This window comes from Balaenoptera musculus, chromosome 10 (assembly GCF_009873245.2).
Source record: "Balaenoptera musculus isolate JJ_BM4_2016_0621 chromosome 10, mBalMus1.pri.v3, whole genome shotgun sequence".
Taxonomy (NCBI): Eukaryota; Metazoa; Chordata; class Mammalia; order Artiodactyla; family Balaenopteridae; genus Balaenoptera; species Balaenoptera musculus.
Genome location: NC_045794.1, coordinates 41971295 through 41989848, shown reverse-complemented (window position 1 = coordinate 41989848; position 18554 = coordinate 41971295). Strand labels below are relative to the sequence as shown.

The following is an 18554-nucleotide window of genomic DNA, read 5'->3' as shown; positions in this document are numbered from 1 at the left end:
TCAGATGCTCCCTTTCAGTTTACGAAGTGTCTTCTTTCACTGTCCCGCATTTGGACTTCACGACTGCTATTTCACCGGGAAGGAAGCCAAGGCTCAGGGAGACCGCGACTCTGCCGCAGACAGCCTGTAACAGAGTTGGAACCAGGACCGACATATACATAGTCGAAGTCCTGCAAGGGTCAGGTCAAGGAAAGGACAGAGAAGGCCTAGAAGTCAAGGAAGGTCCGATAATAAGTGGCCCAGGGGGCAATGAAAGGACGCGGCGACGGAGGTGAAGCAATTCCCGGGTCTGCCCAGCAGAGGGCGACACCGCCCCAAGCTCTGCAAACTACCCGGGCCACTCCCCCCCCCCCCGGGGACAGCCCCTCCCCGAGACCCAGGGAGCCGGGCGGAGCGCCGGGGCCGCTTTCCCCGGATTCTGAAGGGTCTGCGGGCCGTGGGGCAAGGGATGAAGGGCGGGCCCGCAGGAGAGGCTTCCGGGCGCGGGGCGGGGGTGGTGGGACGGGACGGTGTGGGCGTCCGCAGTGGGGTCAAGGGTGCTGGGGCACCGCGCGCCGCTGTGGAGCGAGAAGGTCGCGGCGTGGGCGGGGGGAGGGGATGCGGCGTGTCTGTGGGACTTCCTGAGGCGGCAAGACTTGCTTCTCCGGGGAGGCGGTTACTCGCTCAGGCTTTGCCACCTGCTTCCCTCCCAGCGAAACGAAACCCGGAGTCCCCTTCTCCACCCCCAACCCAGCCAATGGCGGCTGCACCCCTTGGCTGGGACCTGCCTCCGCAACTCAGCCCTCAGCCGCTCGGCCTCAGGGTGGGCGAAGGTGGGTGCTGCCCAGCTGACTCTAGTTTGTGCACCGAAGTGGCGCTCCCACCCCCACCCCATTTCAACCAAGCCCAGAACTTGAAGGTCAATCCTGAAGCCCCTCGGCAGCTCCCCCCAGCACCACCACCAGTCTGATCTCCCCCTGCTGACCCTAATTGCTGGTCTAGACATGAACCCTGGCTCAGCCCCAGATTCCTCTCCCCTTCCCCCGCCACCACCATTGGCTACACCCAGTCAGCCAGCAGGTCCTGGATACCTGTGTCGTGTCCCTATGCCCCACTCCAACCAAGGCGGGGACACAGATGTGTCCAGTGGGCTCTCCTTGCTCCCCAAGAGCTCCCAGTTTGGGGGGCAGGGGGCGGAGGCAGGGGAGTGGCCACCACACATCCCAAAACTTACACCGTGAAGCAGAAAGTGTTTCTGTGCCAGTGGGAGGCTCAGGTCCTCAGCTCCCGCAGGATGACACGGATGACAGGACCTCAGGGGGGGCCTGAGTTCAGTCAGTATTTGGAGTGCCAAGGTTCTAGGTGGGAGGGAGCTCAGAGGCCTCCGGAATCATCTTCATTCAACATCCAGTCAATAAACCCTTACTGAGGGTCTGGGGTGTTTTTAAAAATCCTGATGCTCCAGCCCCGACCCAGAACTCCCGAATCAGAATCTTATGGGGGGGTCTTCCCTGGTGGCACAGTGGTTAAGAATCTGCCTGCCAATGCAGGGGACACGGGTTCGATCCCTGGTCAGGGAAGATCCCACATGCCGCGGAGCAACTAAGCCCATGGGCCATAACTACTGAGCCTGCGCTCTAGAGCCCGTGAGCCACAGCTACTTAAGCCCCTGCGCCTAGAGCCCGTGCTCCGCAACAAGAGAAGCCACCGCAATGAGAAGGCCGCGCACCGCAGCGAAGAGTAGCCCCCGCTCTCCGCAACTAGAGAAAGCCCCGTGCAGCAACGGAAGATCCAATGCAGCCAAAAAAAAAGAGAAAAAAGAATCTTATGGGGAGGGGTAGGGTTCTATCTTTGGTTAAATGTACCCCAGGAGATTTGTTGCTGTAGTTGGTAACCACTGGTCTTACATTCACTTAACCAGAGACCATGTTCCTCAGAACTAGTGGGGCTTGATCTGGGCCTTCAATCAGGGTGAAATTTGGAGAAAGCTGAAAGTGGGACCTGGGTGGCCAGTCACTCTGGTGGGGGAAGGGAGTTGCTGAATGGACTGGCCAGCTGTGTGTTGGAGGGGGCCCTGTTAGTGACTCTTTAAGGAAGCAGTGGGGAAAGAGGGACAGTGTCTGCATAATTTTTACTTTTTGCATAGATTTATGTGTTCTCTACTGAAAGGCTAAACTCCAGGAACAGAAAATTCACTGCCATTTAGGAGGTGTCCCTTATAGCAGCAATTCTTTGTGTTGCAGTTTAGCAGCTGTGCTTCCTCCCCTCTCCCCCCTCCCACCCCAGTCCCAGAGCCTCCAGACCATGCGGAGTTCCCTGCAGAGAAGGTAAGCTGGTTGAAATCATTGGAGTTGGATGACTTAAAAGTTCTGAATTCACTGTTCACTCCCTTCAGGCATACCTGCCTTCAGTGTTTTTTTGAATGCCCACTCATTACCAGGCCCAGGAATGGTGTCCGAGAGCTTCAGATGGGTTGTGTGGTTCCGAAGAGGCCCCGCCTTGTAAGGGCGTGGGAGCATGGCTGAAGAGGTGGGCTCGAAGGCGGGGAGCTACCTTCACAGCATGTTGGCTGAGGGGAGAACCCTACTTCTGCCCCACCCTGTTTCCCGAGCTCAGGGCTGAGAGGTGCAGTGTTCTGAGGTCACCACCAGGGGTCAGGCGCACCTGCTCTGTTCGCCAGCGTCTGTCTCGTCTCTTGGCTATCTTATTCTCTGAGGAATCTTCCTTGATCCCTTGCCCTTTCTCTCTCACTTCTCTCGGCCTGTCACTCCCTCCTTTAGGTCATCCCATCCAGCCATCAGTGCAGGACCAGGGAGGCTCCCAACTCGACAGCCTGACGTTTCTCCCGACACTTGGAGAGTCCCACAGCCCTTCTCACTTCCCCGGCTTCATGAGTGACGGACTGGTGAGCAGAAAGTGTCTTCTACTGTCTCACCTTTTCCCCTCCTGCTGCCGTTCAGCTCACGTTCTCTGGTTTTGTTTCCAGGCAAAACAGGAGTGTTTATAGGTTCCCTCCTTCTAACAGGTTTTCTTATGTGTGTCCACAAAGCACTTCTCTAAACCCAAGTTCTTCTGTGACCCCCCAGAACCCAGTGCCAAGAGCCTCTCCCCACCTTACTCCAGGACAGCACCCACATCCAGGAGCCTTGATCCCTGTGGACCTGATCTCCTCCTCCTTTTGCTGTCTGGTACCCCTCAGACCCTGCTCCCTCAGGTCCCACCTTTCATTTACCCTCCGTGCTCCCACCTTGCTCCCCACGAATGAGTCTTACAGCTTTGGAGGTTCAATTCCTCGAAATGGTTCCTTACCACCTTGACCCTGTCCTCACACTCCTTCCTCCAGGAAGACTTCCCTCTCCCCAGTCTAGGCTCTAGAGACAGACAGATCTGAGAGAATGCTGGCTCAAGCAGGTACCAGCTGTGCTACCTTATCCTCTCTAATCCTCAGTTTCTTCATCTGTAGAATGGGTTGTCAGATATGCTGTGAGGCCTAAGTGAAGTGATGGATGTGGACGTGCTTAGCACAGTGCTGGTACCTAGGTGATGCTCTGGGAGCCAGTCTCCTGTCCTTTCCTTCAGGACAGCTGCCACCCCCACTGTCCCCCAACTCCAGCCTGCTGTCAGGAACCTGCCCTTGTCTCTGTGCACTGGCTGCTTCCGCTCCCCCCACCGCCCCTGGGCAGAGCTCTGGCCTGGGCAGAGGGGGACAAACCAGGGGACTCAGGGCCATGCAGCCACCATGCTGAGGGGATGGGGCAGATGCAGGGCTCTGTGGGGACCTCATATCTGAACTCCATCTGCAGGGCTGTGTCCTCAGTCTACCATGCATGAGACCTGGGGTGGCATCCACTCTCCTCCTTCCTGGAATTATTAGGGGCCCCTTATGGCCTGGGGAGCGGGAAGGGCTCCCACAGAGTCCCCTGAGGCTTTGAGAGGACCAGAAGGCTGGTGGGAGGGGAAGGAGGGGAGGAAGGGCAGGGGGAATACCGACCACACAATATTTCGAGTCCCTGCTCCTTTCCCATCCACCCCCACCCCTCCACCAAACACGATCCCTGGGTTAATTTTTAGCATCACAGCTCTCACATTAGTCACTCCCTGTCACCCACCTACACGGCAGGAGGCTGCTGTGCTGGTGCCGTCATTCCGTCAGCTGAGAGGTGGGATCCAGCCCCACCCTGGACACCCCCTCACTCTCCTCGGGGTGCACACGGCCAGCCAGGAGCCCCCCTTCAGCCTGGGTAAGCGGTGCTGACATCACTGCCAACACTAGCTGCTTGGTGGGGGAGGGGAGGAACAGGCTGGTAAGAGAGGGGCTGGGAATCTATTCTGGGAGGGGAAAGCCAGGGAGGCCCTGGCAGCCCCCCAACCCCAGGAAGGTGCTAGGCTATGCCCAGGCAGCTGGTCTCCTGGCAGCTGGGGGCTCTGGGAACAAAGGTGCGAGAGGGCCCCTCCCCTAGACCTGAGCCCCTGGGAGCTGCTGTTTGTCATCACTGCAGAGCAGCTGTTCAAACAGGGAGCTTGGGGAAGCTCCGTTTTCTTAATCAAATGTCCTCCCTCCCCAGGACCAAGGAGGGCAGGGCAGCCAGGTGCAGGTGCCCTGGCTGGAGCCGACACCCAGCCCCGAAGGGATTTGGTGAGAAGGGCCCACAGATGCCAGCTACAGATGGAGCAGGGCAGGGGCCTCCCCACCCCACCCTCCAGGGCTGAGAGGTGGGTAGGTTGTGGTCACCCCTGTGCAGGGCTGGCCCCAAGGAGGCAATCCCGTATATTGAGCACCTGCCATGTGCTAGGCTGTGTTAGTCCCTGGAGGTACAGTGTAACACAGCTGAGTTTCCTGCCTTAGAAAGGCAAAAGGCAGATACAAAAGAAGTCCGTAAAATTACCAATTGGGAGTGTTATAAGGAAAGAAAAATAGAGGGCTCAAGATAAAGAATAATGGGGACAGGGAACTTCTTCTGATCAGATCAGGAACATCTCTTTAAGGAGGTGATGTTTAAGATGAGATCTGAGGATGGAGGAATCAGTCTTGCAAAGAAGACTATTCCAGGCAGAGGGAACAGTATGGGCAAAGGCCAGAGGCAGGAAAGAGCTTGGCATATTTGAGAATAGGACTAGAAAGAATAGTGTGGCTTAAATATGATGAGTGACATAGAAGGAGAAACGATTTGAGCTTGAAGAGAACGGCAGGGCCCAGATCCTGGAGAGCCTCATGCAGGGCATCCCAGTATAGTCGCAGAGGTTGTGCACTGCACAGAGGCTCGCAGTTGCCAAATTGTTGGGCCCATGTGGCTGCCGTCAACCCACAGGAAGGGATGCGTTTTTGTAATTTGTCTGCCCAGAGGGACAACACATCATGGCTAGGCCATGATAAAGAGTTTGGATTTTATTTTTTTATTCCAGGGGAAGCCATAATGGGTTTTAAGCCGAGGAGGGTTGTGACCCAATTTCCTTTTTGGAAAGATCACCCTAACTGCTGTGTGAAGGGATGGTCCAGGGGTGAGAGAGGAAGCAGGGAGCCATTCAGGAGGCAAGTGCAGTGGTGCAGGAGTGAGAGTACGGGAGGTAGCCTGCCTGGTGCCACTTAGACCTCTCAAAACCACCCCTTGTAGGCTGATTACTGCCAGGGAGGAGCACTGGCTCAAGAGGCTCAAAACTCAGGCCCAACTCTGCCACTTACTTTCTGTGTGACCCTGGACAGGTCACTTGCCCCGGGTCACCTCAAAGAAGGTGGTGACCACCTCTTGCAGATGCTTTGAGCACACACTGTATTTATCGAGGCTCTATTATGTGCTAGCATTGGGCAAGAAATAAAGCAGTGAGTAAGACAGGAGAGGTCCCTGAGTCCTGCTGTATGGAGTGTACATCCTAATGGGGAAGGGAGCCAGGCAAAAACCAAAACCCATCCGGGTCAAGACAGTTTCAGATGGGGATGAGTAGTATGATGGAAATAAAACAAGGCTCTATCAAAGCAGAGGGTGCGACAGTATTTTAGACCAGATGGGACGGCGTTGGGGAGGCCAAGCTGAGTACCAAAGGAGCCAGCTATGGACAGAGCAAGTGCAGAGACCCTAAGGGCAGGGCATCTGAAGTGTACCATGGGCAAAGTGGCCAGAGCAGGGAGCGAGAGGGGAGGCAAGAAAATGAGGCAGGCAGGAGTCAGATATCCCTGCATAAGAGTTGGAATCTTATTCTAGGAGTGATGGGAAGCCTTTGAGGAGTTCTAGAGCAATGAGTGACCAGTGATTGGGCCTGTCACAGGTTGGGTGGGTGATGGCTAACGTCTCCTAAGCAGGAGACCCCAGACCCCTGGGAGAAAGGGTGCCAAGCAGTTGTTTACACAAGGATAGTTAACAACTATAGAGGAGCCTTGACCCCACCAGTTGTGGTATTTGGGGAGGGAAGTTCTAGATACATTAAACATGAGGCCCAAGTTCTGAAGGGGTGTGGGGCCTCTAGTTCAGGCCCATACATGTAAGTTAAACTCACACAGTCTGTTTCCCTGGCTGCAGGCTCCGAGCAAATAAGATGTAAAATATAGTGTGTGTGTGTGTGTGTGTGTGTGTGTGCTCGCACGCGCTGGGGGGCGGGGTGGTGGAGTCAGAGCTTGCCCGGGCCCAATCCTCCCCTTCAGGCAGTCACCACACTGACATAGATGCAAAAAACCGTCGATTTTATACAGTCTGTGGTTCAGAAGCAACAATATGCAAAACGGTGGAACAGTCTGTGCTGCCTCCATCCCCCCCAGACATGCCCATTCCTGTCCCCCAAGGGGCAGAGGACCCAGGACCCCTGCCGGGCAAGACCCCACTTAGTTACAGGCTCCTGGGAGGGGCCAAGCCCTTAGGGGTCAAGGCTGGGAGGGAGGGGGACCAGCGCTGGTTAACTGGAACTATGTCTGTGGGGGGATGGGGAAACGACTGGGCATAGGCCATCTCTCCCCAAGGCCAAGGGTGGGGAGCAAGTAAAGCTGAGGAGAGGGCTTCGTGGGACAGGGTCCTCTCACCCGGAGAAGGGGTTTTCTTGGACACCCCACAAGGCACTACTGACCCAGATGTAGGCATGGCACGCCCCATCTTTGGCCCCCGAACCTCTCCCAACCCCGAGCTCGCCTAGTTCTCCCGTGCCCACCTCCCACTGTGGTTTTGGGGAGGAGTAAAGGGGCCTGGGGCTCGGGTTCATTCACCACTCTGCACAAGCCAGGAACCAGGCAGGCCAGCTGGGGCTGGCGAGGACCTTCTCCCGCCGCCTTGGGCTCCCAGAGTCTCCGCGGCCGGGCGCCCGCCCCCGCCCCCTTTTTGCACTGGCTGGAAAGAATAAATAAATAAATACCTTCCCCCGCCCGCCCCCGCCCCTACAGCTGGCTCTCCTCCTCCTCCAGGGAGCGGTTGAGTCCGGGGATGAACTTGAGCAGCCGCCGGCGGAAGCTGCGGTACTTGGTTTTGCGCAGGCCGGGGCCGCACAGGGCCTGCTCGCGGGCTTCAGTCCAGAGAGCGCTCGGCGCGCCCACGCCGCCGCCGCCCCCGGGACCCGCGCACCGCACGCTGGCGCTGCGGCTCAGCACCGCCCGGGGCCCTGGGGCCGAAGCGTCGGCGGGGCCCGGGCCGGGCGCGCGCGCGGGGGGCGGGGGCGGTGGGGGCTCAGGTGGTTCAGCGCCCCCGAAGAAGCACGTGTGGTAGACAGCGTCGTCCGCGTCGCCCCCGGCCCGCCGCGCGCCGCCGCGGGAGCCCCCGGGGGCGGACAGCAGAGGCCCGAAGGGCAGTGAGCCCGGGAGCAGGCCCGCACCGTACAGGCTGGAGCGCACGGACTCCAGCGTGTCATAGATGCTCGGGTCCTTCACCACGAGGCCTGCCGGGGCAGAAGACACGAGGGAGGGCCGTCAGAGGGCACGGGTAGGAGACCTCAGCTCCTTCCTGTTGACCATCTGTGTGGCCCTTGGGCAAGTCACAACCTTGAACCTCACTTCTCTTGTCTGTAAAACAGGAATTATACACTCAGATCCTTATGAGGATCACTTATGACACAAGAGCCACGGAAGGGGGCTGAAACAAACTCTTGGAGCCTTCCTGTTCCCCCCTGTAAAATGGAGATGGTACCATCTTGTACTTTCCTTCAGGGGACAATTGTGAGAATAAACTAAAAATGTGTGCGCATCAGCCTGTGGCAGCATTGTACCCAAAGTAGTAGCTCAACAAACCTTTCTTCACTTTGGAGGGGGAAGTAACCCACTAGTTCTGAGGGGGAAGCAGGAATGGGGGTATCGGTAGGGGTGCAAGTGGCCCTTCACACCCCTAATCTACTCACCGTGCACCAGCCGCTGCTCCTGCACCATTAGGGACCTGTATTCTCCCCACTTCTCATACAGGGTTTGCTGTAAGAGACACCCCCCGCCTCACTGTCAGGAGCTAGCAAGAAACTAGCAGGAGGTGGGTACAGACTGAGGGATCAGGGAGTACACAGAAGAAACCTTAAGGTTAAAAGGAGGTTCAGGACCCCTGGTGGTGCAGTGGTTAAGAATCCACCTGCCAATGCAGGGGACGTGGATTCCAGCCCTGGTCCGGGAAGATCCCACATGCCGCCGAGCAGCTAAGCCCGTGCGCCACAACTACTGAGCCTGCACTCTAGAGCCTGCGAGCCACAACTACTGAAGCCTGCACGCCTAGAGCCCGTGCCCCGCAACAAGAGAAGCCAACGCAATGAGAAGCCCGCGCAGGGCAATGAAAAGTAGCCCCCGCTCACCGCGACTAGAGAAAGCCCGCACGCAGCAACGAAGACCCAACGCAGCCAAATAAATAAATAAATAAAATAAAATAAAAGGAGGTTCAAGCAGATAAACGACCCCTAAAAAGGAGTGGGGCCGGTAGGGGCAGGGGCTTGGGAAGAGGAGGGTGGCGACTGGACATTATCTGGGCTGCTTTACCTTCAGGTACTGCAGACGAGCCTCCAGTTCCGCCTTCCGAATTGATGTCCCATACAGAGTTTCCAGTCTGAGGAGGTTGGGGAATCAAAGGCTGAGTGGGCCCACAGGGTGGGGAAACACTGAGAGAAGCTGAGCTCAGGAATCCCTCAGGGACCGCGGCACTTGGACGTACCTGAGAACGTTGCCAGACGCCTTAATGATGTCAACAATTTCCCGATGCCGGATGCCTTCCACATTCAGGCCGTTGACACTAGCGATGGTGTCCCCTGCCAGGCAGAGAGGGGATCAGAATCTGCTCCACGGGTAGTGTGGAAGAATTCCAGCCACCTTCGCCAGAAAGGGTAGGGGTAATAACCCCACAAAATTCTCCTGAACTCCCTACCCCCCGTCATCGTTCTGGGGAGATCTTGTCCAGGCCCGGCACCCCAGCACAGGGGCCAAGGCCCTCAGACACCCACATCCTCACCTCACTCTCAGGAAGCTCTGTCCTCAAAGGCTGAGCCCTCCTGGCAAGCCTGGGCTGCCCCCAGAGCTGGTTATTTTGGTCCAGCCCACAGGCTGTCATGAGACCCAGCCGAGACAGGAAGGGGGCAGGGTGAGTAGCACCAAGCTGGGAACTAACACTGGCCCTAGGCATAAGAGGCCTCAGCTTCTGATACCCTGGGCCACTGCAGAGCCCCCTGACCTCAGGCAGAGCAAGGCACCATCTCTGAGGGCCCATTTCCCATCTGGAAAAGGGGGTGTGGACCCCTGCTGTGGCTACCATGGGGATTAGGAAGGAGGGTGGATGTGAAACTACTTTGCAAAGTTGCAGTATACCACTTAGCTACCAGGGGCTGCTGGTAAATAGGCAGGGAGGTAAGGGCTTAGGGAAGGAAATGGTGACAGGACTGGGTGGGGGTCAGTTTGTGCAGTCGCAGGCTGTGCCTTCCTGGGACTTGGGACTCTAGATTTGGCCAATCCGAAGGGTCTCCTACTGGTGGCACCATTTCCTTGTTAGAGGAAGTATCACAGGTACCCCAGTTTTGGGCCAGGTTGGGAGCAAGATAGGCCCTGATCCTCAATATCAAGCAGATCTAATGGAGTTGTTCCACCCCAACTCCTGCCCATGCTGGATTGCCAGATCGCCAGGGGGAGGAAAAACAGCAGCAGCAACACCTGCCATTTACCAGGCCCTGGCTCTGTGCCCAGGGAATTCCCTCACCACACTGACGTGAGGACATGTTACTGCCCCCAATTTGCAGATGGGACTGCTCAGCGTCACACAGTAAATGGCAAATTTGCCTAAGTCCAATCCATTCTTCTTTCTGGCCTTCCCAAAATAGGAGGAGGAAGGGAAATTGTTTTCAGAAGAGATTTCTTACCCCCTCTGCTTGGGAGTAAGGTCATACCCCTTTTCCCAGAGCCCTGTGTCCTGGGTTCATGCCCCACCTGGTGTGAGCCCAGCCAGCTGGGCAGGGCTGGACTCATGAACCCGGCAGACAAAGGTCACCATCTCCACGCGCTGCTCCTCCCGGTGGTGAAGGCCATAAGTCTGTAATAAACAAGGGGACCCTCAGCCCAGGGGTGGGGCGAGATCCATCCATCCCTCTGACCAGCCTCCCAAGCCCTCCCTCCCTCTGCACTCAGCTTCTCCCACCTGGATCTCAAAGCCGAAGGTCTGGTTCTCCTCCTTCTCCAAAGTCAGCACTTTCCTGCAGGAGACACAGGGGCCATCCCATCAAGACTGTCAGGACTAAAAGGAGCTTGGCAGCCCCATAGCATGGCCCTCCGCTAATGCTGGGAGTCTGCTCTGGAACATCCACGCAGGGCTCTGCCTCCAGCGACAAGTCACACTCATCACAGGTTGTGAGAATGTCCTTTTCCCATTCGCAGCTGGAATCAGCTTCACTGAGCCACACAGCATCAATCCAGCCCCTGGTGGGGGAGGCACTGGAACGGCTGACCCCCAGAGCCAGTGGACTAGCTGAGTTTTTCAGCCACACGCCCAGCTTTCTAGTGAGCCCCAGAATACTGACTAGCTGAGGCCCCAAATTCGGCCACAGCCTGGAGCACCGTCCGCTCCAGAGCCCTGGGGAGAGGGCTGGCCCCACCCCCAGAGGCCAGTCACGAGGCTGAGCCCAGACCACAGCTGCTCCTCCCAGCTGCGGTGAGGCCAGCCCACCAGATGTGAGGGCTGGGGGGAGGGGAGCCTCGAGGCCGCCCCTTCCCGCACTGCAGGCCTGCCCACTGGACACAATGGTCTGGAGTAGCTCCAGATTCTCGTCTGCTGGGGGAGCCCAGAGTTTCCTCTGCCCACCCCCACACCCCCTTCCTTCCCGCCCAGCCAGAGGCAGAGTTAAAGCAGCCTGCAAAGGCCCCTTTCAAGCCTCACGGCCTCAGAAAGGCCCTGGAGACCCAGGCCTCTCAGTGCCCAAGCTGACCCACATACCCCCCAAATGCTGAGTGGCAACTCCCAGCCCCAGCCTGAGCTCCTCCCTACTTTGAACGCAGGCCTTTCCCCCTCTACGTGTATTGGGGCGGGGAGCAGGGTGACTTCTGTGTCTACTCCAGTGCTCTCTGGTTTTCTGGAAGGGTTGGCAAACTTTTTCTGCAAAGGGTCAGACAGTAAATATTTTAGCCTTTCTTTTCGAGACCTAAATTATTTGACAGCCTCCGTCCTATATTGTTCTTTGTTTTTATTTGTACGACCCTTTCGAAATATAAAAACAGCTCTTAGCTCCAGGCCAGTCTGGCCGGCGGGCCACAGTCTGCTGATCCATTTTGGAAGAAGCCAGGCCCAAATCAGGATGGGACATGGGCAGAGTGGGGCCTGAGTCAGCACCTACTTCTGCCCTCACCTCAGACCCTTCCTAAGAGGCCACCACAGGATGGGACCAGCAGAGGACTGAGATTTTGGATGCATGGGGCAGACAGACTGGAGCAGCGGGACATAGCTTGGCCATGGTTTGGGCCCTCGGAGTTTGCTGGGCTGGGAGGGCTCAGGGTAGCCCCGAAGACTTCTCCTGCTTCCCTCCTCCCAGATCCAGCTCTCTCCGGGGAGGGGTAACTGGCAGGGACTGGGGGTGGGTTGAGGAGCACCTGATGACTCAGAAGTCCCTATCTCCTTCCTCTGCCACCCCCTTCACACAGCCCACACCTCCACCTGCCCCTCATTCCTAGCCAGGGTGCTGTGCTGAAAGGGTGGGAGAATGACTCCCCCCTGGCTGGGCTGAGATGCTGTGTCGTGCTGCCCCCAACCCAGCGCCTCACCCTTTTGGACCAGGGCAGGGGCTGGGGTAATGGTGACTCACCGCTGCTGTTCAGGACTCTGGCTGAGATTCTTCCAGCGCAGTCCTGAGCCCTGGGTGGGAAGGAGAGTCAGGAAGGAGCAGGTGAGAGGGAGCTGTCCTGGAGCAGATGGTGAGAGCCCTCCTTTGGGGGTTTCTCACCTGGGCTCCGGCCCTAGACCCAGCACCCCACTCCCTGTTGCCTGTGTGTCCGGCCCCAGCTCCACACCTACTCTGGTGCCGGGGTAGCTATCTGCAGAGTGCCACCATCAGCACCATTCCACACCTTTCTCCCTAAGCTCTATCCCCACAGCTGGGTGGACTGTGGGGACACAACAGTTGCCTGGGTCCCAGATGCATGAACCTCTAAGCCCTGTGCTGGTTCCCAACCCGGAGGGTAAGGGGTTTCATTACTCTAGATAGAACAGTCTCCACCCCCAGGGTGCACGTCTGCGGCGGCTCAGGCCCCCTAGACCCCACAAGCTGAAGCAGGGGCTCTTCCCAGATGTTATTCAGGGAAGGGCAGGGGGCCCCTGGGCTTGCCTATCAAAACACTCCAGAGGCCCCTGGGCCGGTCAGGTCTCTCCTAATTTCTCATTCACACCGAGTGGCTCGGGGGAGCCGGGGTCAGAGACCCAGGTCTGGAGGGCTGGACTATCAGCCTGAGCATGGAAAGGCAGGTGACAGAGGGGCCCAGCCTCCTCCCTCAAAGTAGACTGTTTCAGGGACCAACTATGGATTCCAGCTGCAGGTGGCCAACTGTGCCCAGCTCCACCTGGGTCTCTCAACATTGCCATATATTTTGTTGCTTTCTGGGACAAAAACAAAAAAACAAACAAAAAAACAAAACCTTGGATCTCAAACTTGTTCTTAAGTCTCACTATACTTAAGGAGAGACATTGGGAGTTCTTTTTTTTTTTTTTTTTGGCATGGCGGATGACAGAGCTGAGGGTCCCTACCTCTTTTGGGTCCTTGAGAAACTAAAGCAGTCTCTCTCCCTTCCTAAATTATTGATCCTTGGAAGAAGCCCAGTCCCAGACCAGCCCTCGTCCTGTGTGCCCCAAACAGCCCAGGGCCTTCCTGGTCGGTGCCCTTGTTAACCCTCCCCCCAGGCTGCCCCAAGGCCAGGAAGAGAAGGAAGCCCTCCTTCTCCAGAACCAAAGATTGGCCTCAGGGGTGGGGACAGTTCCCAAATGGGCCAGGGAGGAAGGACTGGGCCGCATAGAGAGACCCCTTTGTCTTTCCACCCGATTTTCATAAAATGCAAATTCTCAACAAGCTGTTCATTGTGTTGGGGGGAGCCAGGGGCCAGGGGGAGAGGAGGGGGGGTGAGCTGGGAAAGGCCACCAGCCCCCTCTCCTTAACCTGGGTCTTGAGTTCCCCTTTCTGAGCGCTCGGGTCCCCCTCAGGCCAGAGGAAGAGCCCTGCGCTGGGGGAGACTCAAAGGGCGGGCGCGGCCCGCATCCTTCCTGCCCCGCGGGCGCCCTGCGACCCCTCCCACCGCGTCCGGTCGCGGCTGACTTCCAGGGAGCGGTGGCCTCGAGCCCCGCACCTCAGACGCAGGGCAAGGCGGCAGGCCCCGAGTCCAGGAATCCGGGCGTCCCCTCGGAAGGGTCGGCGGCGCCGCACGCACTTCCCCCGCTAGAAGGCACGCGGCGCGTCCGCCGCCCTCCTCCCAATCCGGAACCCGCGGACTCTCAACTTGACTGGGCGAGCGGCGGGACCCCAGCCCAAGGTCTCCCCGCTCCCACGGGAGAAGCCCGGGCGAGGCGTCCTGGGGACCTCGAGACGCCTGGACGCGGGGAGGCGGGGCTCGGGGGTGGCCGAAGACCAGCTGGGGCGAGGGGAAGGGGACCTGGGGAGGCGGCAGGAAGGAGAGCAGCGAGACGGGGCGGGGGCGCATGGGGAGTGGAGAGCCGCCAGGTCGGGGGCGGCGTGGAGCCGGGGTCGCGGGTAGGGGGGATTGCTCCTTCTGAGCAGAGGGTCGAGGGGACCCAGCAGGATCTGAACGTGTCCGTGGGGGATCAGCGGGCTGGGGAGGAATGGGGGGACTCGGGGACCCCAGGAGAATGGTGGGGGTTCGCAAGCGCGAATGGGGGCTGCTGCGGGTTGCGCGGGTCCTGAGGAAGGGACCCCGGAGGGTACCGAGAGCCGAGGGGGGGGCCGCGGGAGTTGGGGGGGATACGCACCTTTCGGCGGGGCAGGGTACCTCCGGACACGGCGAGCGCGCGATACAGCTCGGCCGGGTGATAGTCCTCCAGCGCCGCGTACAGCTCGTCCCCGGGGGTCCCAGGGCTGGCTGCTGCGGCAGGGGGGCCCGAGGCCGGGGTCGGGGTCGGAGGGGCGGGAGCAGCTTCCGAGTCGGGGGCCGGGGCAGCGGGGTCTGGGGCGGCCGCCGCCTCCTCTTTCTGCTGCAGCTTCCTGAGTCGGCGGAGGGTCATGGCTCCGGCGCTCCTCGGAGGCGGCGCTCGCTCCGCGCGGCAGGCCAGGTGGCGGCTCGGGGATGCCAGCCGGGAGGGTGGTGTGTCGCCTCCCTTTATAGGCTCGGGGAGCGGGGCGAGCGGGGAGCGGCCTCGCGGGGCCTCGCCCCCCGCAGGCCGGCTCCGCCCCCCCGGGGGCCACCCCCCCCCCGCTGTCCCGGAGCCCCGCCCACAGCTCCCGAGGCATGCCAGGCTGGGGAAACTCTTGGGGACCGGAGCGCTCAATAGGGGAAAAAGCTAGCCGCGGAGGGGAGGGGGGTCCAGGGCATCCCGGGGCGGAGCATGGGTCTCCGTGATACCTGAGGGACGGGGAGCCTGTGAAGGGGCTTGTGCACGAGATTTGAAAATTTAGGGATGGATATCTCTGGAGATCCAAGGAGTATGGCCGTGGAGCGACCGTAAGGAGTCCTTAGGAGGAGGTTTGGAGGCTGCCCAGAGTAAGATTCTAGGAGACCCAGGAGGCTGCAGGAGACTTTAGGCAAGGAGAGGGAGGCAGGGGGAGGGGTGAGGTCCCTGATGGGAGGGAAGAGATGGCCCTGAACTAACTGTGCAGAAGCCTCTAGGGAGTGAAAGCGTCCAGGGTTTCCCCCTTACACAGCTGTCCCAGAAGAGTTCAAAGAGGCTGCCTCTCCTTCCCATGACATGGGGAAAGGAAAGAGGGGGAAACCCAAAAAGTAGTAGACTTAATTCTGTCCTGTCCCCTCAGAAGATCAGGAGTTGTTCCTCCTGGATAAACCTTTCCTCACCTCCTGATGTTGAAGCTCAGGTATCCTTTTCCCAGCCGATAGATCCTTCCTATGGGGTTGACTCATGGCAGGGGATGTGACCACGCTGAGTGGGTGCTCAGGGTTGGGGGATGGTGCTCAGCCATTATCTGACCTTTTTTGGGGACCATCTTCCCCCCACCCCCAGCTGTGTTGCCGGTGGGGTGGCTGCCAGGCCATGGGAGAGGTGGGAATGGCCCAGCTGAAGTCTCTGTCGTCAGTGGTACCCGAATAAGAAGTGAGAGGAGGAAGTGGAAGGCCAGGTCTGGCATCTGAAGAGTGGCCAGCCACCACAGGGCGTCAGCATCACAAGCTGGGGGCTCCACATCCCTACGTCTGCCACTGAACAGAAGCCAGGAATGTCCACATTGTCCCCTCCTCCAGTGTTCCCAAATCTGTTGCCTTTATAGCTGACATTTATTGTGCTGTGCACACTGTTCTGTGTATTCTTTTACATCTTTTACATCCATGAATGAATTCATTTGGTCTTCATAACAACTCTATGAAATAGATACCATTATCATCCCTTACAGAGGAGAAAACTGAGGCCCAGAGAGGTTAAGTAACTTGCTTTAGGTCACTCAGTGGCAGAGCTGATTTGAACCTAGGCAGCCTGGTTGCAGAGCTTGCAATCTAACCACTGTGTGATGCTGTCTTCCGCTGTTCTTCATTCACCCTATGTTGAAGCCCTGCTCCGGGCCAGGTTACAAAGGCTCTTGGTCAGGTAGGGAGTGATACATGCACCGGTGCTGTGTTAGATGCATGGCCTGCGGAGTACAGAGGGGCTAGTGGCCCATCAGCCTGCGGAGGCCAGGAAAGGCTTTCTGTCTCCTGTCTCTCTCAGTCCATGGGTCTGTCTCCGTCTTCTAGCTTCCTAGTCTCCTTGACTCTGTCTGTCTCTTCCCCACCCCCAGGCCCCTGGGGCCCCAGCCCCTACAGGAGGTGTCGGGGGGAGGGGGTGCTTCTCCACCCCGCAGTGATTACACAAGTCCAGATGGCAGGATGCTTGTTGGGTGGGGGGCAGGGTGTGGATTGGGGACTGCCACGAGCCAAGTGCTAGCTCCCTTAGTGCCTTCCTCTCCCTCCTCCCACCTTCCCCCTTGGCATCACCAAGTGGCCATCAGCTGAGGGGCTGAGGGGGCGTTGGTGGGGAAACACGGGACTCTATTGTGAAGCATTAGCACAGATGGACCCCTGGACCGTCTGCTGCCTGCTCCTGACAGACGGCATCTGCAGCGGGGGTGGGGACAGGGAGGCGGGCAAAGGCAGCAGAGGCAATGGTTTCTATCCTCCTCACTCCGTGCTTATTCCTGAAGGGACCCTCCAAAGGGCATCTTGTAAGCTCTTCTGTACCGCCACCCCACCCATCCCAGAGGGTTGCCTAAGGGACACCTCCTCGCCTGAAACCTGGAGGAGCGGACACCACGGGTGTCACAGCACCTGTGTCTGCCAGCCCTGTAGAGACATTCCTCCTTCAGACTGACGTGGAGACAGAGACTGCCCGTCAGTATCCAGGCCAGTCTGCCTCTCCACCTCCAAGTCAGAGAACAGCACCAGAGAAGTGAAGCTCACACCAGTTTCCGCCTCCCGCCAGGCAGGGTGCCCTGGAGGACCCCAGAATAAAGGTGGGCCCAGGAGATGCAATTTCTGTCACGTTCATTGCATGATTTCCTCAAACCCTAGAACTTCAGAGCCAGGAAGGGCCCCGTGGTCCGGAAAGGACACCAAGTGGTCCAAGCCCTTATTCAACGGAGGAGGTGAACTGAAGCCAACCAGGGAGGGAAAGACGGTGGCAGAACAGGCACTAGAACCCACTAGAGCCCAGGTCTCCTGACTCTGGAGACTATTTAACTCAGCTGCTGGTAGCTCCCGTTGAGAGCTCAGAGACCCGTGCCTGCTTCCCCCTCCCAATCTTCCCAGTTTCTCCAGGGAGGTGATGGGGAGCCCAGGATGCCACACTGTGGGGTGGTGGTGCCCTCTGGTGGCCATGAGTCTCGGAAAATCTTCCAATCAGACTCCGAAGGGCTGTCTGGCTGGTGCTAGACCCCCTCCTGGAATCCCATTCAGGTTTAAGGAGCCCCCAGAGCTCCTCTCTGGCCTGAGAGGGTCTGTGTTCAGCTGAGACACCAAGCCCCACTTCGGTCACTGAGTTCTGGAGCTTCACACCTGTTAGGAAGTTGTGTGTTTGTCACCCGGCAGCAGGTGACACTGCTCAGGGAGAGGGCAGACAGCTGGTGGGCTTCCTCCGTGCAGGAACCTGCACACGTCAAGACAGTACACCAGGCCTAAAACTTTGCTTTTTCCGATCCTCCACGACTTCCTCCTGAGCCTGAGTCTCTGGTCTAGCATCTGCTCTCCTCATCCCATCTTCTGCAGCTCTCTTAAGGCTGGTGGTGGGGGGAGGGAGGAAAGCATTCTGCACGCCACCTGCAGCCTCATATTAGGACAGCTCCCCCTCTGTTCTCCTCCCCCCGGAAGCCTCCTTGCAAAAGCCCCATCGCTCTGGCTCCCGCAGACATCTGTACTCAATCTGTACCTTATTCCTGAGCAAGTCCCAGGCTTTCAGAGTGAACTCTCCAGGCTTTGCTTCCTTTGGCTCCAGCTGTCCTGGCCCCTGGCTCTCAGGGTAGGCAGGGCTTGGCCTGTGGTAGGGGCACAGAGAGCGGGGGCTTGGCTAATGGACAAGGCCTAGGTGAGATCCTTTCTCTTTGGGACAAGCCCTTGCCCAGGTACCTAACAGTCAACGGTCCCCTGAGTCCCGTCCTCGCCCACCTGCTCAAGCTCTAGGCTCCCATCAGGAGGTCAGGGCACTCAGGGCAAGAGCTCCAGAAGCCCAGGCTCCTCTGGCGTCTGAGTTAATGTCAGGGCTCTCGCACAGTCATTTCATCCCAGGACTGGTGGGCTGACCAGTCCGCTGGGGCTCCTCTCTGGGTATTGCCACTGCTTCTGAGTGGAAGGTGGGAGGGTGAGGGCCTGGGAGGGAGCTGGCTGTGTGGGCAGGAATGAGGGGCTGGGCCCTGGCTGTAGGATGCTGAGGGAGGCCTGGGCAGCTGGTAGGCAGCTGACTGGGCAGGGAGTGGTTGTTTTCCTTAATGGCTCCTATTGCCCAACTGTTTCCACGGGCTAGTGTCTGTGTGTGGCA

At 58.5% G+C, this 18554-nt stretch overlaps 1 protein-coding gene across 2 annotated transcripts; it reads right to left on the bottom strand.

Annotated features, from left to right (window-relative positions):
• Window positions 1-6635: 6635 nt before the first annotated feature.
• TAMALIN (trafficking regulator and scaffold protein tamalin) lies at window positions 6636-14675 on the bottom strand. 2 transcript variants are annotated; one of them, XM_036867267.1, is made up of 9 exons: window positions 14358-14420; window positions 12193-12242; window positions 11382-11489; window positions 10539-10593; window positions 10331-10433; window positions 9072-9165; window positions 8900-8966; window positions 8284-8350; window positions 6636-7827 (listed from the first exon to the last, which is right to left on the bottom strand). In XM_036867267.1, the coding sequence occupies exons 5-9, from the start codon at window positions 10392-10394 to the stop codon at window positions 7334-7336; spliced, it is 786 nt and encodes a 261-aa protein (XP_036723162.1). In that variant the 5' UTR covers window positions 10395-10433; window positions 10539-10593; window positions 11382-11489; window positions 12193-12242; window positions 14358-14420; the 3' UTR covers window positions 6636-7333. The 2 variants fall into 2 exon arrangements, with proteins under 2 accessions (XP_036723162.1, XP_036723161.1); XM_036867266.1 differs by lacking the exon at window positions 11382-11489 and having other exon boundaries at window positions 14358-14675.
• Between the last annotated feature and the right edge of the window lie 3879 nt (window positions 14676-18554).

Bases quoted from the DNA above. Each gene is read 5' to 3' on its own strand.
- TAMALIN (XM_036867266.1), bottom strand. From the start codon at position 14,609: ATGACCCTCCGCCGACTCAGGAAGCTGCAGCAGAAAGAGGAGGCGGCG. The intron at 10,594-12,192 runs GTGAGTCACCAT...TGTCTCCTGCAG, and splicing joins CAGAGTCCTGAACAGCAGCG to GAAAGTGCTGACTTTGGAGA. The intron at 7,828-8,283 runs GTGAGTAGATTA...CTGCCCCGGCAG, and splicing joins GGAGCAGCGGCTGGTGCACG to GCCTCGTGGTGAAGGACCCG.